Source organism: Cucumis melo, chromosome 2 (genome assembly GCF_025177605.1).
Source record: "Cucumis melo cultivar AY chromosome 2, USDA_Cmelo_AY_1.0, whole genome shotgun sequence".
Taxonomy (NCBI): Eukaryota; Viridiplantae; Streptophyta; class Magnoliopsida; order Cucurbitales; family Cucurbitaceae; genus Cucumis; species Cucumis melo.
In genome coordinates this window covers 21,476,260-21,501,299 of record NC_066858.1, presented here as the reverse complement: position 1 = coordinate 21,501,299, position 25,040 = coordinate 21,476,260, and the positions used below count along the sequence as shown (strand labels likewise).

Genomic DNA, 25,040 nt, shown 5'->3' with positions numbered 1-25,040 from the left:
TTTCTTTGCTGATGATAAGGTAATGGATTAATGATTCTTCATCTCTTTTGTGTTTGACTATGCATGCACTCTAAATTACTGTCTTCTCCACTGTGTGTTTGCTGTTTCTACATACTAAAAGGACAAGTCCAATGATAGTTGTTCTGTTTCCCACGGTAGTTCATTAAACGCTACGGTTTATCCATTGCTGGAGTTAATGAAAATAATATAGATAATGGAGATGGTGCCAATAAATATGAAAGTTTTTAAAATATGAAATTACTCGACAAACTCTGATAGAATTTACTATTGAAGTTCAGTTATTTATACCAATTTAACGGTTATGTCAAATGACCAACGCTTTCGTTATTATTCGTAAATATCAAAATGATAGTACTGAGTTTGGAACTTCATAAACTATTTTAGCTGTGTTCAAATCTTGTTCAGAGTGAAGTTAGAAGCAAGGTTTATTCCAATGTGGTCTTCTAATGTGAAAAAAGAAATGCAGTTGTCGTGTGACATGTAATTCCCTCGTTCATCTCAGTAGGTCAAGAACCAAGCGAAGCGTTGAGGAATGAATAAAGTATTAACAAAAAGCCCGAGCATTAGCCTTCTTGTCACATGAAGATTGAAACTAAGCATCAGAATCCTCCAAGTGTGAATAGAATGTGCACTGTATATTGTTTTTGTGAGGGTCCTTCGTGCTTCCTGAAATATCACTATCAATATATCCGTCAGCTTATGTTGTTCCATCGCGACAAGGCTATGTCTTCAAAAAGTTTCAAAGGGCATTTATTTTTTATAGCTGCTAGTGTACTATTTGAGTACCCCATTCTGGAGAAAGTATACCCAAAACTCACATGGGTAAAGGCATCGTTGACAGCCAGGCTTCCCAAAGAATCGGGAGTGCCAGAATCGTATTAGGTCACGACCTATGATTAACAAATTCCTATCCCGAAATTGCCAAATAACTTAATCGAAAAGTGACCTGCTAGAGGTAGAAGAGAACCAAGGTTAAGTTCAACACAATTGATAAGAAAGTAATATAAAAGAATAGTGATGTTTTCATGTTGTGTCAAGCACTGTGAAACAATCATGCATTTCTCCAATCATGAGAAGGAAATCAGGGGTTATGGAATGTGTCAAAGAAAGCACCAAATGGAATGGAGTGGCTTATTTGCACCCAAGGAGGAGAGAGGAAGAGAAATGATAAGTGTGGAAGATGAGTCAGTAACCAATAAATGCAAAAGAAGAACAAATGCGATGGCGCACTCGTTTTCCAACTCAAGGGTAGACATGCCTTTTCTCATACTGCCAATTGCAAGCAGAAGACATCAAGACAATGGTTAAACGAGCTAGAAGGGTGTGATTCCCTGACCCCACGTGTGTCCCACCGGCCACCACCACCTTCTCTTGGCTTCGTTCGTAGTCCAATCTTTCTTCCCACACCCTGGTGCTCAGATATGCCTTTTATCACCAGAAGTCTACTAATGGATGTCTACCTTTTATCTGCTTCACCTTCCCCTTTCCAACTTCATGATTGCCTACATCATGTAAAAACGACAAAGGCAGAACCAGCACTGTATTAGATTTATTGCTCATATACATATATTTGATCATAAAGGGAATGATTTAGTACCCCACACCCAACACTGCCCATGGGCCTCTTGTTAAGTGGTTTTCTATCCTTCCTGGATAATGGCTTGAACTTAGATACTCATACTACTGCTGGAGAGCTTGGCCCAATATTAAGTCTATGGATATATACCCAGAACAGTTGCCTTAAGCAAAGATGTCCGCACGTAAGTTTTTCTTTAAAATTGCAACAAAATACTCTAAAAAGTAATATTTAGAACAGATCGTCACAACATAAGTTGGTAATCAATCTTCTACAGGATAAGAAGGGTGACACTTATTTCTCCGAGAGTGAAGACAATCAGAATTCAGGGCAACCACCATCCCTCTCAAAATAAACCGAACGTTCTCAAAGGTGCTCCACTATTTATAGTTTATGATTCAAAGAACCAAATTCATAGTTTCAAGGATTGGTTGGTGTAAACAACCAATTATAACAATGATAAACTAAAAGGTGTTCACATATATGGATAACCTACCAACAGCAATATAACATTACACTAGACATCCAAAGAACTAGCTAATCAGCGATGACTTAAAACGTTGAAAGAAACAACCTCACAACAGAAGGTAATTGTAAAGGCTTCACCGCCAGAATGTTACCTATCAACAGCAATATAACATCATACATCCAAAGAACTAGTTAATCATTGATGGCTTAAAACGTTGAAAGATACAACTCCAAACAGAAGGTAGTTGTAAAAGCTATAGCACCATACAATGAAAGTGAAAACTTTATCTCAATAATGTGTTCTGCTGGATGATCATCATTTTCCCCTAAAAAAAGAAAAGGAAAGGAAGTTAGTTGGTGTACGGAAATGGAGAGGAAAGGCAAGTTTGTTTCACTTACGCGTTCATCATTAATGTAATATTGTCTCCCTTGAGAAGAATCCTCCCTGAAGGGGCATAAAAAAGGCATTTCAGATAACATTGTCATTGAAATATAGAAAAAAAACAACAGCAGACAAGGGGGAGAGAAGACCATACCAAGTGCCTTTTTACTCTTTTTCTTAACATTAACTTCCTCAGCATCATCAAGCACTAAGTTCATGTACTCATCAAATCCCTATACGACCAAGAAAATATAATCAATTTAATGACGAAAAAGGATCAGCTTCCTCTAACTACCTCCCTTATAAGTTAAAACAACATTAATTAGTCAGCCAAAACATGGGTACTTACAAGTTGACAACAAACGATAAAACAAGAAAATTAAATTTTCAAATACAATATAATGCCATAAAGCATAAACACACTCCTGCGTGTATTTAAACACACTCCTGCGTGTATTTACAGAATCTTAGGCAAAGCAAATAGTTGAAAAAAACTACATGAACATTATTAGATTATTGGGAAAAGTAGTTGACCAAATAACTATTTAGGGTAAGGAACAGTTCCATATATCGTATGAAATAAGAAATTTAAACAGGAAGAAAAAGCCCAAGCCCAAGGGTTATTCACTCAACAATGAAAATTGTAGTCCTAGCAAAGGGTCTCCATGACTTAAAAGATAAGAAGGATGCTGAGAACACATCACAATCTATGCAGCAGACTATTTACACGCTAATTAGCTCATTGGACTACATAATGAGATATAATGGAAGAACATGATCTATGCAGGGTATGCTACATTACTAACAGTACAACCACCCACAATCTTTGAAAAAGTGCATCATGGACTTTATGGCTACAGCTTTTTACTTGCTTACAAATTAGAAGTAATAGATGCAAAAGAGCAACTAAGTATTAAATCGCAATAATGTGGAAGTAGGCAAAAAGAACATGCAATTCGCTACTCCAATTCTATGAGCTTGATTTTGTATAGTTGTCGTCCCTTCTTATAGTGGGATTCCTCTTTTTGTAGGCTTGGTTCTTTTTTTTTTTTTTTTTTGTGCCCGTGTATTCTTTCATTCTTTCTCAATGAAAGGTGTGTTTTTCATTAAATTAAAAAAATTATAAAAAAAACTCCAGACAATTAAATATCCAAAGTGAAGAGACTAAAGACTTGATTCATTCAATTCACATGAGGAATTAATGAAACCAAATATGCTCTGTCAGAATTCTGAAAACAACATTCAATCAGGAAAAGTTTTTGGCTGAACTGGTCAGAATGATTCAAAGATTAATAGAGAGAATTTTTCCATAAAAGAGACAGAAGCTTAAATCCGTATAGGAAAACAGCATACAATCTTATGTGGAAGAATAAACTAACTTCAAGGAGGTATAAACAGATGGTAATGAATCCGAAGGCAAGGGGCATCTCTTAGAACGTACATTTCAAGGTGTGTCTAACAACAGAAGAGGAACCAATTTCTTAAAGAATACTGCAAATCATAGAAGTAATTGATCACTGACCTTGGCATTATTTGAGGCTTCGTCGAAACAAAGTTTAGTTTTGGTGATCCCAATGGTCTGGTTGAATTGAACTAAATACTGATATACAAGTTTAACCATGGAAAATTTTCCATTAGAGACTCAATCTATCTTAGACTGGGACCCAACTAATTATCACTAGCTACAGAAATGAGAAATTAGAACCACTACAGTCCATTCCTATTTCTAGGGCGAGTTAGTTGGTAGCCTACAGAAGTAGCAATTTCAAGCTATGTCTCAGATTTCAACCAATTTCCACCATGTGTTTTACCTTTTGATAGCAATGTAAAAGGCAATCAAAATACTAAAACAGTTAACACAATCTTGAAGACATCCCAATTAATTCGATTAGATTCAAATTCAACTTGACCCAAGTTGAGTTCATCATAAGATTGTGGAGTAGAAGTTCAATTCCCTTAGCAAGAACATGGAAGAACTTTAAACACATTGATGTCCTTTTTGCTAGACTGAAAAAATAGAATTACTGTGAGAAGCAAGCACATGGGAAAGTAAATTGCATCCATCCATCCATCCAACTATGAAGAGAACTAAAATCAAAATATCCCCATTACGTTAATAGCAAAAAAAAGAAAATCTTACGATAATTCGGCCTTCAATCCTAAGGTCCTTTTGCTCAAATAGCCAAATCTGAATACGAGCTTTCTGCAATGGTTTCAAAAAAACTCGAATTAGAAAAACAAAACTAGACCAGAAAAGGTAAGTAACCAAAATTTGGAGTAAGTTTCTTACACTTTGAAGAAACCTGAAAATCAAGTTCTAGTTCCAAGGAAGCAGCAGCAACACCGGGATCGAGTAAAAACAAAAAGGTGACACATACGGAAACTATAAGTAAAGCACAGAAATAGATAAATGAGTAAGAAAAATGAATACATTATAGTGAGCTTACAATGGGCTGGGTCATAATCCTCTGCACTTTGGTGCTCGCCATGGCTATCGAAAATGTAAAGAGGATCTTCGGGGATATGAGAAACGAAACCCTAACCCAGTTTTATTTAAATTGTAAAGACCCCTCGCGGCACATTTTTATCTCTCTCTATGTACTTGATTTCAAAATTGGCGCTTCCATATTCCACACCCTCTATACCATCCTTGTAATTTACCAATTTCAATATATGTTTCCTTATTATTTTAATTTTAGGAATGTGTTTAATAAATATTCGAAAATATAATATTTTACAAAATATTTTTATCTTTTAGTAAATTTGTTCTATTAAATATAAATAGTTCGTAAATATTTTCTATTTTTAAAAATTCCCTTTCTTTAAAGTAATTAAACTTTTCTTTTATTTATTTTTATTTTAATATTAGTGAATTTTGAAATAGGAAAAAAGACACAAAAATACTTTAAACAAGGATGAATTAAATTTTCAAACAAATTTGATCCACTTGTAACACTTTAAGCTTGGATTCGGTGGATCTAACCGTGGTGGAACAGCTTCATGTTGTAACATTCAAAGTCGTTCGAGACAAATATGTAAACTTTAGTTTCATGATTATACAATAAAATCCTAACATTGTATATAACAGTAATTGCAAAGATCTTTGAACTAGATAATTTTACAAATTAAATTTAGTTAAAGAACAACATACCTTGATCCATAATAATATTCTTGAGGAATTGTGTTTCTCTCACTTGCCTTCCTTTAGACTTAATTTAGGTTTCTTGATAGGAAGAATAAACTACCTAATGAGGCAATGAGAGGACCAATCCCTAAGGTTCTATTTATAAACACCTCCCATCATGGTGTTAAATTAGGGTATTATCTTTTAACCTAATGGACCTAATAAAATAATAAGCCCAAAAGGGATAAATAATATATAATGCAATTGGGTCACATTAATGATAATATTATATTTAAGAATAAATCTAACATTCTCCCACTTGGCCCATTGACATTATTTATCATATACGTTCATAGACATAATGCGCAAAATTAAACTTCATAACATATCGTGTCAAGGCAAAGAAACTATTAAAGGATCATGGTGGTCATACATCATTGCATTAACATACTCCCTTCCATGTATCACTGAAATAGTTCTTCTATTAACATGATCTATAACAAAGATAATCAATAATGGTCCAACAATAAGTGTCTTTATCAAAGACGATATCCTGTTTGGTTTACATAATTCTTTTATGTATATACTAATCATAAGAACAGAACCATAAGATAAAATCAGAAACAATAAATAAATGAGCTCAAAGTGTCAAATAACGTAATCTTGATTTAAATAATAATATCTACTAATGCCCACACGTTTGACATCATCATTGAATGTCTATGGTAGCAATACTTTATTTAGTAGATATGCAAATCATAAGTTTAGTGCTAATGTGTTTGATTGACACTCTTTGTTTCTGAACTTTTCTTCTTTAACAACAAAATATTTTAATTTCATATGTTTAGCACCTTTAGAATATCTGTCGCAGAAGAAAACTACCGCAAAATTATCACAATAAATTCTCAGTGGCTTGACAATACTGTCGACAATTCCAAGTCCTGAGATAATGTTCTGCAGCCATAAAACATAAATCGTAGCCTCAAAGCATGCTACAAATCCAACCTTCGTAGTGGATGTAGCAACAATACACTACTTCACACTTTTTCATGAAATTGCTCCTTCAGCTAATAGGAACATATAGTCAAAAGTGGATCTTTTGTATCCACACATCCGACAAAATTTTAATCTAAATATCCAATCACCTGAAGATGATTGGATCTCTTGTAAGTAAGCATATAGACCAAGGATAATAATTAGACTTACTCCCACTGATTCTTAGGTATATACATCGATCAACAATGTTTTCTTTAAAACCAAAAGATGTGATGGTATCATATCATATGTTCCTTTCCTTCAACAATAAAACCTTCTGGTTGATCCATGAACATTTTTTCATCTAAATTCCCATTTAGAGAAGTAGTTTTCACATTATGAAGCTCTAAATCATAATGAGCTACTAAAGCCATAATACTTCTTAATGAGTACTTTTTCGATATAGGAGAAAGGTCTCATTATAGTCAATGTCATCTTTCTAAGAATAACCTTTGGTAACAAGTCAAGCTTTGTATCGTTCGATATTGCCATTTAAGTCAAGTTTGGTCTTAAAGACCTATTTCCACCCAACTCTTTTACTTTTCTTTAGGCAATTCTACAAGGTCCTAGACTTCATTATCATTCATTGATTTTAACTCTTCTTTCATGACATCTAACCATTTGACACTATTATCTCCTTTAATGGCTTGTGAAAACGAAACTTAATCATTATCAACGCTTAAGTCAAATTTTGATTCATGCAGATAAAACCACAGTCATCAGAAATAACTGATATTCTTTGTCTTATAGATCTTCTTAACTCTATTTCTTGTGGTCACTCAGTTAGAGGTTCATCTGTTATAACATCATTATGTGGTGTTTGACCATTAATTTGTTCTCATTGTGGATTGTTAACAGGGTCAACAACTACAAAAACAACAACTTGATAAGAAGTTATAGATGAAGGAATTTCCATCCTAACTTCTTGAATTTTCACTTTACGTGATACCAAACTCCAACTAATTACGTTATTCTCAATAAACCTCACATTTCCAGTTTCAACTATTCACATACTATGGTTAGGTCAATAAAATCTATACTCTTTTGTTTTCTAGATAACCAATGAAGAAACCACTGGTTGTAGTTCTTGAATCCAGTTTCTTATCATGTGGATTATAAATTCTTACTTATGCTTAACAACCCTAAACATGCAGGTGCCTTAAACTAGGTTTCCTTACTGTCAACAATTCAAAAGATGTCTTTAGAACTAACTTACTAGGAACCATGTTTAATAAATATTAAATGGTTCTTAATGCATACATCCACAAGGACACAGGTAAAGACAAATTAATTAACATGCTTCTAACCACATTCATTAATGTATGATATTACGTCCTTTTGCAACACCATTTTGTTGTGGTGTTCCTGGTACTGTGTATTGAGCACCTATACCATGACTTTCTAGGAATTTAGAAAGTCAAAACAATGTGCTTTCTCATCATATTTTCCATAAATTTATAAAATCCTTGGTATTTTCAGTATTGTAATTGCGAACTTGATACTGTTTACTATAATTATTCGCATAAACATTAGGCACAATCTATTGGATCTTCCTCAAGCTTTATAGAAAGATCTATCCTCGTCACTGCTAATAGCTGAAGTAAGTGTAGCAGGTTTCTCACTTAAGAGTGTCAAATAATTAAGATTCAAAACACCAGGATGGAATTGGATGTTGCACCAATCAGAAAAATTGAGTCCATTAAACTTGATTATAGATGTAGCATGCGAATGAATAGAAACAGGAGTAAATGATGCAATTACAGAAATAGATATGCTTATACATTATTGCTTTGAGAAATAAACATAAATATACAATACTGATTCAAATAATATTAAATAATCATTAGCTTATACATTGAAGTTCTTCTTTGGAAGGCACAACAATGTACAACATTTACACTTAACTGATGTTAGATTTAGTTTCATATAATTGGTAATTTAAATGCTCAAATTAGATACATTAGTTATCTTTGAATATACTAATAATATCTAACCAAACACCTCAATTAACCATCGTAAGATTCAAAATTATAAAACTATTAATTACCTTTGGGCAAATTAAATGTTTTATAATAGCGAAAATCAATACACTCACGACAAATCATTAATGTTTCACAATATCTCATTCACTAGCATCAGATGAACATGAGTAATTGAATCAACTTTAATTTGATGTCTAAAAATTTACCAATTTGGCCACTTTGGTGACTAACAAATTATTTATATTATAGATATCAAATAATCACAAACAAATACATGCTTTAAATTATTTGTGACTTAAACATAATACAAAAGGGACAATAAAACATAATTTATTGTACCATATTTATTATATTTTAAATTTAAGCAACTCAATCATGAAAAATAGATAACATTAATTGAGTAATTGAGAACGTAATTAAATCTGAGATAACTTTAAATCTAAAAAAAAAACTGAATCTTGGAAAACTCTGATCTTGATAATATAATTACTTTGGATAAATTATCTCCGGATGATATCTTTATCTTCCTTTTCTTTATATATATTTTTTATAATAAGAAGATAAAAGATTTTATATGATAAGAAAAATAAAAGATTTTTATCTTTCATAATATTTTTCTTAATAAAAAATGAAAGATTCTTTCTTCTTTATCTTCTTTTTCTTTATTTTATTTTTTCTTTTTCATAATAAGAAAATAAAAGAGTTTCTATGATAAAGAAAAATAAAAAAATTTCTTTTTCATAATAAGAGAAATAAAAGATTTATTTTATTTTTAACCAATTAAGTTTAATTTGATATCTATATAACATACTAATTTAGTCGATTTGGTGACTAACAAATTATTCCTAACATATAGATATCGAATAACATAATTTCCAAGTGATTTTAATCGCAAAATTTACAAAAATATTAATATTTCAAATAATTTTATTAAAACTCTCATTTAATGCATAATTTAAAATCACAAGAATAAATTGATACTTTAAAACATAATATATGCATAACACATAAATTATAATTGATTCATAATCTTCAATTTCAACATAAGCTAAATATATGAAATATTTTGAAAATCATTAAAATCTAAAATTTAATTAGATTTATGATGAATTAGATTTTCGAGAATATCGTAATCTTTATTAGATTTTAATTTCTTTAATCAAGGATTAGAATATCAACTTAATTCGTGGGCCTTTCAAATAGATAATTGAAATTTATATCAAAATCAATATCTTAATTCTTTAAAAATTATCAAATCTTCGTAACACTTTAATCATTAATAAATAGCTCCATGAATTTCATCAAAGGAAAAGAAGGTTGCCGGCGGTGGATGAATTAACCCCTTGAAGAAAAAACGGTGAATTTAAAAACTTTTATAATTTTCTTTTCTTCTTCCAGCTTTCCATAAAAACAAATTTTCAAATTCATAATCTTTAATCAAAGAATCTTTAATTCAAATGATGATCAATAATCGAAGAATCTTGATTTAAATTTAAAAGAAAAACATGCGGCGGAAACATTAAAATAAATCATTAATCATCGATGTAAAATTACAAGTTCTCAATCAAGACTCTGATACCACATGTAAACTTTAGTTTCATGATTATATAATAAAATCCTAATATTGTATATAACAATAATTGCCAAGATTTTTGAACTAGATAATTTTACAAATTGAATTTTGTTACAGAACAACATACCTTGATCACCTTGATCCATAATAATATTTTAGAGGAATTGTGTTTCTCTCACTTGTCTTGACTTAATTTAAGTTTCTTGATAAGAAGAATAAACTACCTAATGAGGTAGTGAGAGGACCAATCCCTTAGGTTTTATTTATAAACACCTGCAATCATGGTGTTGAATTAGGATATTATCTTTTAACCTAATGGACCTAATAAAATAATAAGCTATAAATAATATATAATGCAATTGGCCACATTAATGATAATTTTATATTTAAGAAAAAATCTAACAAAATATTATCTAAGGTTATAATAACCACCCTTTGCTACAACAAACATTATTTTAAAACTCTCAATTTCCTATTCATCACTTTCTTTATACCATGCAATGTTTATTAATTAAAATAGTCTATACACAAAACACATCCTATTATAACAAAACTAAAATAATCTACCCTCAAACCCAACAAACTATTTTAATGAAACTATAATAACTCATATATACTAATTTATATTCAAATTTTATTTAAGAAAATTGAAGTGCAACATTGTTTGTTCTTTCTGACTATTTGGATGCTTATTTTTTTTGGTTCTAATTGGAATATGTTTTCCAAATACCTAGTTGTTAATTCATCTTTTTTAAACAATCCTTTTAAATTCTTCTTGATTTTGTTTTAATTAGAAAAGCAAGAAAAATGAAGCTCTTAGTTTAATTTTGATCAAATATGGACTATAAGATGTTATTAACTAAAGACCAAAGATGAGTATAGTTAGCACTAAAGACCAAAGTGACATTAACCAAAAAAATTATGTTAAATAAAACTCAACACAAGGTAAAAGATTATAAACTAAGTTAAAAGTTATATTCGAAATTTTAAGACCGGACGTATAATATTTCAAAATAAACCAAATAAAAACTATACTCAAATACAAAACATAAATGAAAATTAAAGAGGTATTATTTATTCCTTTATTTTTTTCGTTTTTTTTTATTTAACTTAACGCGCAATCAAATTCAATTTTTCTTTTTAATTAACTAGTAAAAGATTACGTGCAATACATCATGTTTATAAATTTTGTTGTAAATGTTGAAAATCCAACTTTTTTTTTAGGAAAGTTTTTTTTAATTAACCACAAATTTGACTAAAGAAAACTTATTTTTATAATTATTAAGTTCGAAAGATATTAATTATTTTAACATTATGTATTTTTGTATTATTGTTGCTATTGATGAAATTTAAATTTTAAAATAACATGTTCATCAACCAAAAAAAAGGAGACTTCTATTTTTTAAAAAAAATCAATTAAATAGCAAAAGTCGAGTAGAAAAATCATATAATTTAAGAAATAAGAAATCTAATGCACATTATTTATTTTTCATTCTCATCTTCCTCTTTCTTCTCCATGAAAAAAATCCAAACAAAGATTTTTTAAAAATAAGAAATAAAAAAAAAATTTAAATAGACCATCTAAAGTAATCAAATAGCTAGAATTATAGAAAAGGAAAGGAAAATAGTTTAAAATTATGAACTACAAAATTAAAATTATTTAAAATTAAATAACAAAATCAACTCCAATGTGACAATATATTCCCTCAGTATATTTTCTAATTAACCTCTTTGACAAAATCACACATTTTCTAAAAACAAATGTTTTATATAAAATCTATAAGAACATTGTGGGATTACCACCCACACCCAAAATATATTTTCATATCAAGTTTCAATTAATTTATTGGAGGTAATCGTTAATTTTATTTTGCTTCTAGCTTTAAAATCTTTCTATTATATGATACAAAAGAAAAAACATAAAAGTTTATATGAAATTTTCTACAAAATGAAAAAATATATAATTTGAATATAAAACAAATATTTGTTAATGTTGAAAATGAACCTACTAATGTAACCATGAATCAAATTATAAACTTAAAAATACTACCAATATCAACACGAGGGTGGAAGCTGAGTGGAAGTGTCCCACCACAAATACTTTAAGAAATTATGTTAAATTATATATATATATATATATATATATATATATATATATATATATATATATATATATATATATATATATATATATATATATATATATATATATTTAATGACCAAGTCATAACAATCACTAAACTAACATAAAACAAAACACATAGACAATATACACACACCCTCACAACTTAACCATCTTCTTTATTTTGTTTTATTACAAAGATCCCAAGGAAAGAAACTGCCAAATTCGACACCTATATATATCATTAATTAAATTAATGTGATCAATCAAAAGTCAATCTAAATAGGTAGTAATTTATTCAAAAGAACACTATATATATCATTAATTAATCACCAAAAATGCCCCTATAGATTAAGAAAAAATGGAAAAATCCATCCGCAATCTTATTTGCTTTTAGAATACGCCTAGTGTTGTTATTTTATGTGATTAAGTCACAAAAGTAGTTGTGGGGGCATAGATATTATATTAATTATATGGCTAGATGTAATATGATTTGGAACTTTACAAACTTTCCAATATATGATTTCAAAATAATTCCGACCCCGATTGCAAATTAATTACATATGACTCCCCAAATTAGAACGAAGACAAATACAATCCTATAGAGAGTTTGTTAAAAATGTTAGCTTTAATTTAGAAAAGATGATTTTTTTTTTATAAACTTGATAGCAATAATTTAATCGTGTGAAGACAAATTCCCAGCTCCATTAGACACACGTCAACGACAAAGAAGAAAATTTTGATTTGTCATTGTTCATCAATGCAAAGACATGTGAAGTGGGGTCTGCCAAATAGTTTGTGTCTAAGGGATTTTTCTATTATTCTTGCTGAATATATGAATTAGGTGATATTTAGTTCAGTTTTGTAAGTGTCAATCAAGAATTAAATCAAATCAATTGGTTTTACAATAGAAAAGATTCATACCAATGTTCCTTTCTGTTGTGGATTTGGTTTGGTATTTCACCTTTTTATCTTCCTATTAATTGAAAATTCGATATTGGTTTTTTTTTAACACTTTTCTAAATTAAAAACGTACAGACTGAAATGCCTTCACCAATAAGTAAAGCAAAATGTAGCTTTTAGCCTTTTAGAATAGTTACAACGAATTTACTCAAAAGCTTACCTTAGAAAATGACTTGTAAGTGAATGCCATACTAATGCTTTTTCTGGGAGTAATTTTCAAGATCAAAATAAAATACACAAATATAATCGTCTTTAATTTTATATATTTTTTAGAAAATGATACGATTGGATCAGTCCACTTAAGCGTCCCCAATGAACAATCTTTAATATTATATTTTTAAATTTATTTTTATATAGTAAAATTTTCTACCTCTTACCACCCACGCTAATAAGTGATAAAAATTAATAGAAGTCTGTTATATTTTTTTGGAAATATTAAAGAAAGATTTTCTCTATTCAAGACTATAAGGGATTTGATGATCCCGTGGTGCGTGGTTGGTGGCCTAATATATTGCAAAAAAGGATATTATATTGCAATCCTTGTCGATAAGTCATTAACGGATTCTTTGATGTTAATCACCGCAACACATCAATTTTGCAGCGAACCTTTCCTATAAATAGCTACCTTGATAAATCTAGCGAGGAAATCAAGAAGAAAAGTTTTTGTTGTTGAACCTCGTTCAAGATACTCAATTACAATGTATACTTCAAATACAGAATGTTAATTTCGTCTATAGTGCTGAATGCTTTGATTCAAAAAAGATGATTCATGAATATGAAGAAAGACAAGAGATTAAGAAAGACTTAGTCAATCTGACGATTTGATGTTAGGAGGAGCCTATTAACTAGTAATATAACTGTTACTAGAAGTACCAATTTAGGGGGTAGCATTATGTGAAAAGACCTAGATTGATTGGAAATATATACTAAAGTATTTGATTGATTTTAGCATTTCCAGGAAACTTGAAGTCATTTGAATCTTAATAAATAAATCTCTTTATCTGAGCATAGAAGCTCCCTAGATGTAGGTAGTTTTCATCGAGCTGGGTTATCAAAGTTGTGTTAAACTTCTCTCCTCTAATTGTTCCTCTAGTTATCAACCTTGCTTTAATTAATTTTAGTTTTGATAATAGGCTTTCAAAAACGTAATCTATTTTACTTATCTAGCTATGTCTATCAATAATAGAAACTAATACAAGACAATTATCAATACTAAGTGCAATAGAAATCGATACATATATCTATAACTAATAAGTTTACCATGTTTCTATTTGTTATTTCTATAATTTGACATTTATTACCTTTTCTCTTGAAAAATTATCCATATTTGAAGAATCAACAAACGTTATTGTTCATAACTCAACAAATTGGGGTCGTACGGATGTTCCTTTTGTCTTTTCATATATATTTATTTATTGAGTACGCGTAGGATGCTATACATAATTTTCCATGAAACTGCATATACATGTTGTAGTAATTTGTCACAACATGCCAACAATGGAAGTAAATAAGCCAGGAAAAACCCATGGAATCTTCGTTATTGTCATCGCAACACAACAAATTATGTATTTCTTTTTCTAAAAGAAAAAACCAGTAAATATGTGGAAGTCAAGAATGAGGTAATTGCAGACGTTGGATGGATAGTGAAAAAGGGTATGAGTTTCCCACTATGTTTCTTTATCTTTTCCAGATTCCGAATATACCATTACAAGAAAATTCGCGAAAATTCAGTGCTGTTTAGAACTCTCTATAAATAAAAAGGTAAAGAGAGGCCGGAAGACACTTACGAAAGATGATGGAGATGAGAAAAGGTTCATTGTTATCAGTACTATTTTGGTTGATGTTGGGTTTTTTGTTGATTTGGGGAAAACAAATTGAAGGCCACCGGGAAGAGGAAGTTCAATTCAATAATGGAAATAAGACGAGTCGTAGTAGAAAAGTGAATTTGATACATGTAGGTGCAGTTGTTGATGAAGTGAGCCCATCCATTGGTGTTGCTGCACAAAAATGCATCAAAATGGCACTCACTGATTTTTATGCATTTCATCCAAATTATAATAATAAGTTGGTTCTTCATTTTAGAGATTCACATGACATGGTTGCTGCGACCTCCGCCGGTGAGCTCAAACAAAAACTATACATATATATATATATATATCCCTCTCTTTTTCCTTCATTTATCTTTTGTTTAGTCATACCTAACTGTGCATGTCTGATCATGCATGCCCACGAACTATAATAACGCATATATGATTTTAATTTAATAACTTCTGTCAAGAAAACCGATTGAGAGTTGGTCGATTGCCACATCCTTTTCAAATACACCAATGGAATTTTTACCAACTTTTCAAATGGATAGATGTTTTGAACTCTTGCGTAGTTATATTACTGTAACGTTGTGGATATATGTGGAGTGAGATATCGTTGTTTTCTCTCCCTCTTTAGGTTTGTGGTCTTTTAACTCCGGATTTTTCCTTAGTTACTTTTGTTCTTAGCTCTTTTCTTTAGTAAGGAGCAAATAGGAAGAGTAGCCGGTTAAAAAGATATCAAAAAGTTGCAAATATATATGACAGGTAAATCCAAAATATTAACAAATATAGTAAAAAAAAAATGCATACAAAATTTAGATTTAGACTCTCAAAATCATATCGATGGATTAAACTTTGTTTGTAATTTTTTTGAAAAATATTATTATAATTTGTATACTTAATTAAAACTCCTAAACATATTAACTATTATTGCAAATATATATATATATAAATTAAAATGCTGAAAAATAGACCCTAAATGTGGATTAATTATACAAAACGTAGTCTTGTTGTCTAACTAAAATTTGTAAGTTTCTTTCCTTAAATATTTTAAAAGAGAAAAAGGAAAGGATTTTATAAACCACCTCGAAATGTTGTGGAACATTTCCAATCATGTTTTGATAATTTTTCTTAAAAAGTAAGACATGATTGTTTTAATTAGACTAGAATTATTAAGATTTTAAAATGATAATACATACTCGTAGTTCTTATTGATTTCAATTTCTACCATAATAACTATTAAACACGTTACTATTTCACTAAAAAACAATTAAAACAGCACTATAATTTTTAAATGAAATATACTTTTCTAGCATGCAAAATGCAACTAAATCTTTCTTTTACAACCGAAAAAAAAAAAGGTTTGTAGCTTTAGACAGTAATATTCTAATAATGCTTTCCTAATAATTAGTATGGAAGTTACCAAGAAAGAGAAATCAAATTAAAAGGATAGTATTTTCTTTTCAAAAATAACAAACAACTTATTTTCATTAGTTAGTTTTTCTTGAGGATGTTCAAGTTGATTACTATAATATTTGGTTATCAAGAAAATCCATGGTTTAAAAGTGTCAAATAAGTTTCTAAATATTCAAATAAGTATTTGTAAGTCAAAAAACATTAGTCTACAGACCATTACAAATTTAATTCAAAAGAACCAACCTCTCAACCCTATAGGTCATACCTCCATATTTATCGTATCATTAGTCGATTCATCAAGGTAAAAATAACATGTATAACATTTGTAAAAGTAGGTTCAAAACTTGAAATTAGAGAGACAAAAAAAAAAAAAAAAAACTTAAAAGATATGACTACTCTAAAAAGTACAAACCTAGAGAAAGTGTATAGATTTAAAGCACTTTGCATGCCTGCAAGCTCAAATAAAATGCCTTTAAAATTGTATTCTTAAAAGAATACTCATCACCATAATAGGAAACAGATTTTTAAAAATTTTCACATAATGTTTTTTTAATTACTTAAGCTTCATAGGTTTGTTGATAATAATAGACTATGCATGTTTGCAGCGGTGGATTTGGTGAAGAACGAGAAAGTACATGCAATAATAGGGCCAGAGAGTTCCGGCGAGGCAACGTTTATGATAAAGCTAGGCGATAAAGCCCGCGTCCCCATCATTTCATTTTCAGCTACAAGTCTCTCTATTTCTCCATCGCACAGCCCCTTCTTTGTTCGAACAGCTCAAAACGATTCTTCTCAGGTCAAAGCCATCACCACCCTCGTCCAAGGATTCGGTTGGCACGACCTCGTTCTCATCTATGAAGACACTGAATACGGCAGAGGCCTCATCCCTTTCCTCACCGATGCACTTCAAGAATCTAACATCCGTGTCTCTTTCAAATATGCCATACCCGCCTCCATGGATCCTTACGAAATCTCCAAACACCTTCATAATATGAAGAAAAGGCAGACAAGAGTTTTCTTGGTGCATGTTACTTCCCCATTTGGGTCTGCTCTGTTTCCGCTTGTGGAAAAAGCTGGAATGATGACTGAAGGCTATGCTTGGCTTCTCACCAATACCCTTTCTAATTGTCTTGACGCTATGGATCCTTTGGTTATCAAATCAATGGAGGGTGTTTTGGGGATACGTCCGCATTTTCCTGCTTCAGAAGATTTGGAGAATTTCAAAAGGAGATGGAAATGGTCGGCGCCTGAGTTAAACATCTATGGCTTGTGGGCTTATGATACTATTTGGGCTTTGGCTATGGCGGCGGAGAGGATTGGGGATGTGAGTAATTTAGGGTTTCTTAAGGGTCGGGTTAGTGATGTAGAAGGGAAAACAGATATTGCGAATTTGGGGGTTTCGGAAGTGGGTCCAATGCTGTTGAAGGAAATGTTGAATATCAAATTTAAGGGTTTAAGTGGGGATTTCCATTTGGTGAATGGGCATTTACAGCCATCGGCTTTCGAAATATTCAATGTGATTGGGACAGCAGAGAGATTGATTGGGTGTTGGAATCCTGAAGAAGGGATTTGTCAAAACATAGCGAATAAGAAACCTAATGAAAAATACTCAACTTCAGTTAGTAAGTTGAAGAAGATCATATGGCCTGGTGACTCCATAACTGCACCAAAAGGATGGGCTGTGCCTGCTGATGGTGAAAAATTTAGAATAGGGGTTCCCAAGAAACAGGGGTTCAATGAGTTCTTGGATGTAACTAGAAACCCTCAAAATGGGGAGCTTAATTTTACTGGGTTTTGTATAGATGTTTTCAGAGCTGTTGCTGATGCTTTGCCTTTCCCACTTCCTTATGAATTTGAACTCTTCGAAGATGATGCCGGGGACAACTCTGTTATATATGATGACCTCCTCCACCAACTCGCCGAGAGGGAGAAGGTCAGTGCTCTCCAATTTTATTTTCATCAGAGTTATTGCTTTGTGGCCACGTCCTCCTTTCAGTCGCGTCCATAGCTTGTCCTCCCTAATTTTTCAAAACTGGAGAGGATATACAATTACAATTTTTTTTTCTTTTCTTTTTTACATATCATGATCAAGATTCAATTCGATTCGAATGTTGATCGTCGTAACCATCATATTTCTTTACAACTATTAAAGTTTCTCAATATTCCGCTCATTTCTTATGAAGAAGTCTAATTACTTGAATAACATGATTCTATCTTCATTGGACAATCAACAATGCTTTAGAACAGAGTAATACGATAATTAATCATTCAATTAAAGGGTTAACACTGATATTATGTTAATTTTCTGGGTACTAGAACAAATTTGATGCGGTCGTAGGAGATATTACCATTGTGGCCAGCCGAGCCAACCTCGTAGATTTCTCATTGCCGTATACTGACTCGGGAGTGACAATGCTCGTCCCGATCAAACACAACATGCATCGTAGTATGTGGGTTTTCTTGAAACCTTTGAGCTTGGATCTATGGCTTACGACCATAGCGGCCTCCATAGCAACAGGAATTGTTCTACTGATCTTAGAGCAGAATGCAAGAAGAGAATCATTGCAACCACTGGAGCTACTTTGTTTAATCCTTTGGTTTCCTTTCTCCTCTTTGGTTCTTCCTGAAAGTAAGCTCATTTTTTCTTTCTTTTATGGTAATTGGATTGAATTTGGGGATCGATCACGTCGAAAAAACAAGAAAGCTGAACAATCTCCTTTTCTTTTTTGGTTTAACAGGACAAATAGTGACCAATACACGCTCTAGGTTTGTGCTTGTGGTTTGGTTGTTTCTGGCGTTTGTTCTAATGCAGAGTTACACAGCAAGTTTGTCATCAATCTTGATGTCAGATCAGCTACAGCCTAAGTATTTTAGCGTGAATGAACTTATATCCAAGGGCTACTATGTTGGATATCAAGAGGGTTCCTTTACAAAATCCATGTTGATAGAACAGTTGAAATTTAACGAATCCAAGCTGAAATCTTATGCAAATGTTGAGGAATTCCATAAGGCATTGTCTAAAGGAAGTCAAAACGGTGGTGTTGCAGCAATCTTTGATGAAATTCCTTACCTTAAGGTTTTCCTTACAAAATATGGCTCCGATTTCATTATGGCTGGACCTAAATATCGAACCGATGGATTTGGGTTTGTAAGTGTTTTTCTTAAACGATATTCTTGAACTTTTATCAGTTCATATGTGCATCAGATAAGAAGTTGTTTGTTAATTTCAGGCATTTCCACTAAACTCCCGGTTAGTACCGTATGTTTCAAGAGCAATATTGAATGTGACAGAGGGAGAGAAAATGGTGACAATTGAAACCAAGTACTTTGGAGCTGGAAATCAAAATCAAGACAGCTCAAACTCATCCTCAGATGGTCCATGTTTAGAGGTGTCGAGCTTTGGGGGCCTTTTTATAATCACTGGGATAGCATTCCTGCTGGCTTTGATCGACTCACAAACCTTCATCTGGCAAAAGCCCGCCTCAGTGGCAAAGACATATTACAGGAAATATGTGTCGTTTAAGGAGGATTCACATTCTGATGTGAAGGACAAGGAAATGGACGACATGTCGAAATCGTCTGAGGTTTCAGCTGATGCAGACCATGGCTGTCACGATGGGAGTGCTGGTCCCTCAAAACATGTCACCGAAGACCACTAGCTAGGTCTTTACACAACTTAAAAGCAACCATCTTCGTGGGACAATATGCGAAGTTGAGGACGGAAGACCGAAGCTTGAGGTTGATAATACAATATGTTAATTGAGCTATCTATGATTATTTTGGCATAAAGCAACTACTTTTATATAAAAGTTGTGCAGCCTAATGATCATGGAACCAGTATCCCAGTGCATTGATATTCTAAATTAATTAACTCATCAAAGTCTTACCATTGAAAACAAAATTCTTCCATGGAAGCAAAAGCTGAAAATCTATTCTTTAATTATCAAGTCGTATCCGCCAACTTATTAAATCTCAATCTAATATGATCCGTAGACTTCATTTATTTATTAATTTTTCCCTTTTCACATTGATTGAGACTGTTTAAGATAGCAAAAAACAGAAATAGATGAATAGGTCAAGGTCATAAACTCCAGGTGATAGTTGGATAGGAATTGAGCTCAATCTAATTCAATTAAATATCAGAATCTTAGTCTTCCAATTTAGTATATTGCTTGTTTAATCCTACCATTTTATAATCAAATACGCAACTATGTTATATATACACCAAAAAACCAATAGTTTATGCGACCGTTAAAGGTGTGATATTTATATATAAACACGTAAATTATAATACTAGATTTCCAGCAAATCTTGGAAAAATTCTAAGTTGTAATGTGAATCGCCCCATATTTATATTGGAATGGGAAATGGGTTTGATTTCACTTTTGAACATCAACATCTCTCAGGCTGTGATGGCTTCCTTCAGCAACTTGCTGATGAATCAAAGCTGTTTTGTTGCTTGTTCAAAAAATGGGCTCAGAAAATCCATTCTTCACGACCTACATGAACGGCAAGGCCAGAGCCCTTATTATGATAAAATCTGCCGCCCTGCCACTGAACTTCTTCCCTTGTTAGCATCTGGAATTAAAGGTGTTACTTCCAATCCTAAGGTAGTCAAAAACCCTCTCTGTATCCTAATCTTTCTCTCTCGTTGCTTGAACCTTATGATTCCTAATGACAGATATTTGAGCGATCCATACTGTCATCCAAAGCTTACGATGAGCAGTTCAGGTATAGTTACCTATCCTTATCTTAATACATTAATGTATGAAAGCAAAGGGTTGCTGAGAGTTTTGTTGTACGAATTTGTTTGTTTGTTTTGTTCTGAATTCCATGGATAGAGAACTAGCAAAAGAAGGAAAAGACGTTGAAAGCGCATACTGGGAACTTGTAACAAAAGACATAAGGGATACGAGTGTGATCTTAGAACCAATCTACAAGGAAACAGCTGGTTTAGATGGCTATGTCTCCGTTCAAGTTTCACCTTGGCTGGCTGATAACACAGAGGAGACAGTTGAGGCAGCTAAATGGCTTCATAAAAAGCTTGGTCGTCCAAATGTGTATATAAAAATCCCCGCAACAGCTGAATCCATACCTGCAATAAAGCAGGTCATTTCCCAAGGAATAAGCGTAAATGCAACTGTAAGTATATCCATTTGTTCACTGGAAAAGAAAAATAGCATATTACATTTGGTTTGGTTGGGGGCTTTTGTCGAACATCTCGTGAACGTGGACATTGTGATTTGAACAGCTGATATTTTGTATATCCACGTACGAAAAGGTAATCGAAGCTTACTTAAATGGCTTGGAATCCTCTGGGTTAAGTGATCTCTCAGCCATTTCTAGCGCTGCTGCTTTCTACATAAGCAGGGTGGACGCTGTTGTTGATGCAGAGCTTGAAAAAATAGCAACCCATCAAGCCCTTGAGCTCAGAGGAAAGGTAATTTCCACAAAGTAAAACTAGGTAATACCGAATCATTTAAGGGTAATTCAAGTGGTTGATTATGCAGGCAGCAAGAGCTCAAGCAGCTATTGCATATAAGATATTCAGGGAGAAGTTCTCGGGCCCAAGATGGGAGGCATTGGCAAAGAGAGGAGCCAAGAAGCAGAGATTGATGTGGGCATCAACTAATGTAAAAAATCCAGCCTACCCAGATACTTATTATGTTGATCTTCTCATTGGACCAGAAACGGTGGGTTAAATCTTTTCACTTTGTGTGGATCATTCTGATTATTAAAATAGAGTAAGTAAGAGATTGTTTTTGTTTCAGATATCAACCATACCAGAAGAAGCTCTAGGGGCATTCATGGACCATGGCATTGTTTCAAGAACTTTGGATTCAAATATGGAGGAGGCTGAGAGTGTTTATAAGGGAATTGAGAAATTGGGTATCGATTGGAAGGGCATTGGATGGCAGCTTGAGGACCAAGTGTTGGACTTGTTCAAGAAAAGTTATGATACTGTTCTATACAGCCTGCAGCACAAGGCACTCATTTATTAGACGCCCCCATTGTTCACGATGTTCTACGTACAAAGTAACAATGAAGAAGTAAGAACTTCAATTTAAGATGATACGAAGTTAAAATGGAGTATTTTTATTTCCTAAGAATTTTTAAGCGTAGGATGTGAGTTTTTTTTTTCTTCAAGTTAATCTCAATGATGAGTTGGTCCTGTATTGTTTTAGCCCATGTTTCATTTTATATTCAACTTGTTTTTTAATAATGTAATGTAAAAAAATATGTCCTACATTAAATGTGAAAAAAAATTACCATAAGTTTATATCATTTAGTACAAATAAGTCTTCGTGTACTACTTAAAACAATAACAAAATTATATTTATCTTTTAAATGTTGTTCAAATTTGATTGACAATATCATCCTCTTACTCGAGTCAATTATCATGGATCATTTTGTCATCTTTGCGATCATTCCATCTAAAATACTTGTGAATTGTGCAACATGCTAGCTATCGGTATACATTTTTGTGTGTTAGATTGGGTAAGGAGGTATTTGCTTAAGAATAGAAAATCGAAACTTCAACAATGCCAAAACAACGTTCAATGTCATTTCATAGTGAATAATATTGGTAGTTGAACAATTTTTCTCTACTTCGAGGGCGATGTATCATCTACTAAAATTTGGTAAATAATATTTTTGACTTCGAGACGGTGACATCTATTATTAGGATGACTAACGACATTGATGAAATGATAAAGAAATATCCTTTAAGATTTATCACTTGATCACTTTTAATATGTAACAAAGGAAAGAAATGTGTATAAAAAAACACTTTGAGTTGTCAAACCATAGGCCAAAGTGTTTTTATTTTTAATTGTATTTATTAGAAGTGTTGAAATGAAAATAACTTTGAAAAAAATAAATCTTTTTGCAAATGTATTCAAACCGACCCTAAATCTTATAGTTGTAAAATATTTAAGTGAACCTAAATGAATGTTTATATATTGTCAAAGTCTAATGGGTTTCAAATGTGCTAAAATAAAAAATTAAATCTAAATTAATAAAAAAACATTTATTTTTCAAAATTTGAATTTTATAATTTGAAATTTTAAATGACATAGGAAAGTTGAACTAACATATAAATAAAGGCAAAATTAAGAAATAAAAGAACATATAAAAGAATAATAATAAGAAAAAAAAATGAAAGAAAAACGCAACTATTAAAAAATGAGAGGAAGAAATAACTATTAAAAAATAAAATGAAAAGTATGTAAGAATGGAAATTTTGGACCTATCACACATCACCACATTATTGATTAAATTAGTGACAAAAAAATACAAATAATTGAATTTGAGACTAATTAAATGTTGAAATGTGTTCGAATTGAAATTGAAAATATAAATTTGTCAATTCTGATGATGCTACATGTTTTTATTATTGTTGAAAAGCTAATTATTCTGGTCTAAATAAATACTATTTATTTGAGTTCAAGTCCAATTAAACAAAAAAAAAAAAAAAGTTTTAACTAGAATAGCCTAAATTGCTATCGATATTAGAATCTTTCTTTCTAATATATTATATAAAAGTTCTAAATAAGCTAACATTTTTCACAAAAAAAATTGGCGAATTTACCTTATTACTCAAATTTTATTAATATTGAATAATAATATTATATCAATTGTAACTTCCTTAATTATTAATACATATATATTTAAATTTATTAATGTAATATTTATTACCTTTAGAATGATTTAAATATGGTATAAATTATTATCTTATATGGTAACAATATTTTTAATTATCCTACAAAACAAATATTTTCAATTTCATGCTCAACCAATAGTTATTTTCTCACAATCATCAATTCCGGCTCCGGCATTCTTCTCCGATTTCTATTGCATAAAAAATTTGTTCTTTCTTCTTCCCTTTCGACTTGCTTCTTGTAATACGGTTAGTCTTTTTTTTTCTCTATTTCTTATATTATTTATTCTTTTGTTTCGTAGCATATATTTTTTTCCTTCAAAAATTTATTTTTTCTTCCTTCCATTTCGTAGTATATATTTATTTTCCTTAAAAAAATTGTTCTTTCTTCCTTCGTTTCGTAGCATATATTCCAGTAATGTTCCTCCTATTTTGATTTTTCACATATGCTACTGAATAATATATTTATGTTTTGCGATTTGTTATATATATACTACTGCATATATTCAATAATACATATACAGATTTATATACTACTGCATATATTCAATAATTATCGCATGTTCCAATCATCTTATTCATATTTTTGTATAGTAAAGTTTTCTTGAATAATATATACATTAATTACCACTGTTTAATCTACTTCTACTATGAGTTTTATCAGATATATACATCTTATTCATATTTATGTTATGTGATTTGTTACATATATACTACTGCATATATTCAATAATACATAAATTGTAGTTGAATTTCATTATATATCACTACATACACAGATGATGTTATTAGTATATATATCTGTATATATACAATAACAAGTATTTAGTGACACATATAGTTCAATTTTTTTCCTTCATGTTTCGTATCATTTTCTTTATTTTTTCTCTCGATTCGATTAGTATTTTCT

The 25,040-nt window shown here is 31.3% G+C and overlaps 3 protein-coding genes and 1 long non-coding RNA gene across 8 annotated transcripts; 2 read left to right on the top strand and 2 right to left on the bottom strand.

Annotated features, from left to right (window-relative positions):
* Positions 1 to 281: 281 nt before the first annotated feature.
* LOC103494302 (uncharacterized) lies at positions 282 to 5,094 on the bottom strand. Of its 5 annotated transcripts, XR_007818737.1 has the most exons (9): positions 4,895 to 5,068; positions 4,738 to 4,764; positions 4,588 to 4,650; positions 2,602 to 2,680; positions 2,465 to 2,510; positions 2,334 to 2,391; positions 1,280 to 1,523; positions 840 to 967; positions 282 to 687 (listed from the first exon to the last, which is right to left on the bottom strand). XR_007818737.1 is itself a non-coding variant. In XM_051080949.1 (8 exons), the coding sequence occupies exons 1-7, from the start codon at positions 4,934 to 4,936 to the stop codon at positions 2,382 to 2,384; spliced, it is 345 nt and encodes a 114-aa protein (XP_050936906.1). In that variant the 5' UTR covers positions 4,937 to 5,085; the 3' UTR covers positions 994 to 1,523; positions 2,334 to 2,381. The 5 variants fall into 5 exon arrangements, 4 of the variants coding, with proteins under 4 accessions (XP_050936906.1, XP_050936905.1, XP_008453648.1 ...); XM_051080949.1 differs by lacking the exons at positions 282 to 687; positions 840 to 967 and adding an exon at positions 3,970 to 4,047 and having other exon boundaries at positions 994 to 1,523; positions 4,895 to 5,085; XM_051080948.1 differs by lacking the exons at positions 282 to 687; positions 840 to 967; positions 1,280 to 1,523 and adding exons at positions 1,961 to 2,217; positions 3,970 to 4,047 and having other exon boundaries at positions 4,895 to 5,085.
* A 9,944-nt stretch (positions 5,095 to 15,038) lies between these two features.
* LOC103494304 (glutamate receptor 2.2-like) lies at positions 15,039 to 20,371 on the top strand. Its single transcript, XM_008455430.3, has 5 exons — positions 15,039 to 15,363; positions 17,076 to 18,403; positions 18,787 to 19,099; positions 19,209 to 19,618; positions 19,701 to 20,371. Exons 1-5 carry the CDS (start codon positions 15,039 to 15,041, stop codon positions 20,127 to 20,129), a joined length of 2,805 nt encoding a protein of 934 aa, XP_008453652.2. The 3' UTR covers positions 20,130 to 20,371.
* Positions 20,372 to 20,597: 226 nt separating this feature from the next.
* On the bottom strand, positions 20,598 to 21,808 carry LOC127148104 (uncharacterized). Its single transcript, XR_007818736.1, has 2 exons — positions 21,659 to 21,808; positions 20,598 to 21,565 (listed from the first exon to the last, which is right to left on the bottom strand). It is a non-coding gene; the product is annotated as an uncharacterized LOC127148104 (long non-coding RNA).
* Positions 20,838 to 22,472, top strand: LOC103494305 (uncharacterized). The gene is made up of 6 exons (XM_008455431.3): positions 20,838 to 21,080; positions 21,152 to 21,201; positions 21,312 to 21,612; positions 21,722 to 21,910; positions 21,981 to 22,163; positions 22,242 to 22,472. Exons 1-6 carry the CDS (start codon positions 20,838 to 20,840, stop codon positions 22,470 to 22,472), a joined length of 1,197 nt encoding a protein of 398 aa, XP_008453653.1.
* The last annotated feature ends 2,568 nt before the right edge of the window (positions 22,473 to 25,040 follow it).

Excerpts from the sequence above, each read along its gene's own strand:
- LOC103494304 (XM_008455430.3), top strand. The coding sequence starts at position 15,039 with ATGATGGAGATGAGAAAAGGTTCATTGTTATCAGTACTATTTTGGTTG. Across the intron at positions 15,364-17,075 it reads GGTTGCTGCGACCTCCGCCG|CGGTGGATTTGGTGAAGAAC; the intron begins GTGAGCTCAAAC and ends GCATGTTTGCAG. Across the intron at positions 18,404-18,786 it reads AACTCGCCGAGAGGGAGAAG|AACAAATTTGATGCGGTCGT; the intron begins GTCAGTGCTCTC and ends TCTGGGTACTAG.
- LOC103494305 (XM_008455431.3), top strand. The coding sequence starts at position 20,838 with ATGGGTTTGATTTCACTTTTGAACATCAACATCTCTCAGGCTGTGATG. Across the intron at positions 21,202-21,311 it reads GCTTACGATGAGCAGTTCAG|AGAACTAGCAAAAGAAGGAA; the intron begins GTATAGTTACCT and ends TTCCATGGATAG. Across the intron at positions 22,164-22,241 it reads TTCTCATTGGACCAGAAACG|ATATCAACCATACCAGAAGA; the intron begins GTGGGTTAAATC and ends TTTTTGTTTCAG.
- LOC103494302 (XM_051080949.1), bottom strand. The coding sequence starts at position 4,936 with ATGGCGAGCACCAAAGTGCAGAGGATTATGACCCAGCCCATT. Across the intron at positions 4,765-4,894 it reads GGATTATGACCCAGCCCATT|AACTTGATTTTCAGGTTTCT; the intron begins GTAAGCTCACTA and ends CCTTGGAACTAG. Across the intron at positions 4,048-4,587 it reads GGATTGAAGGCCGAATTATC|TATTTAGTTCAATTCAACCA; the intron begins GTAAGATTTTCT and ends CTTGTATATCAG.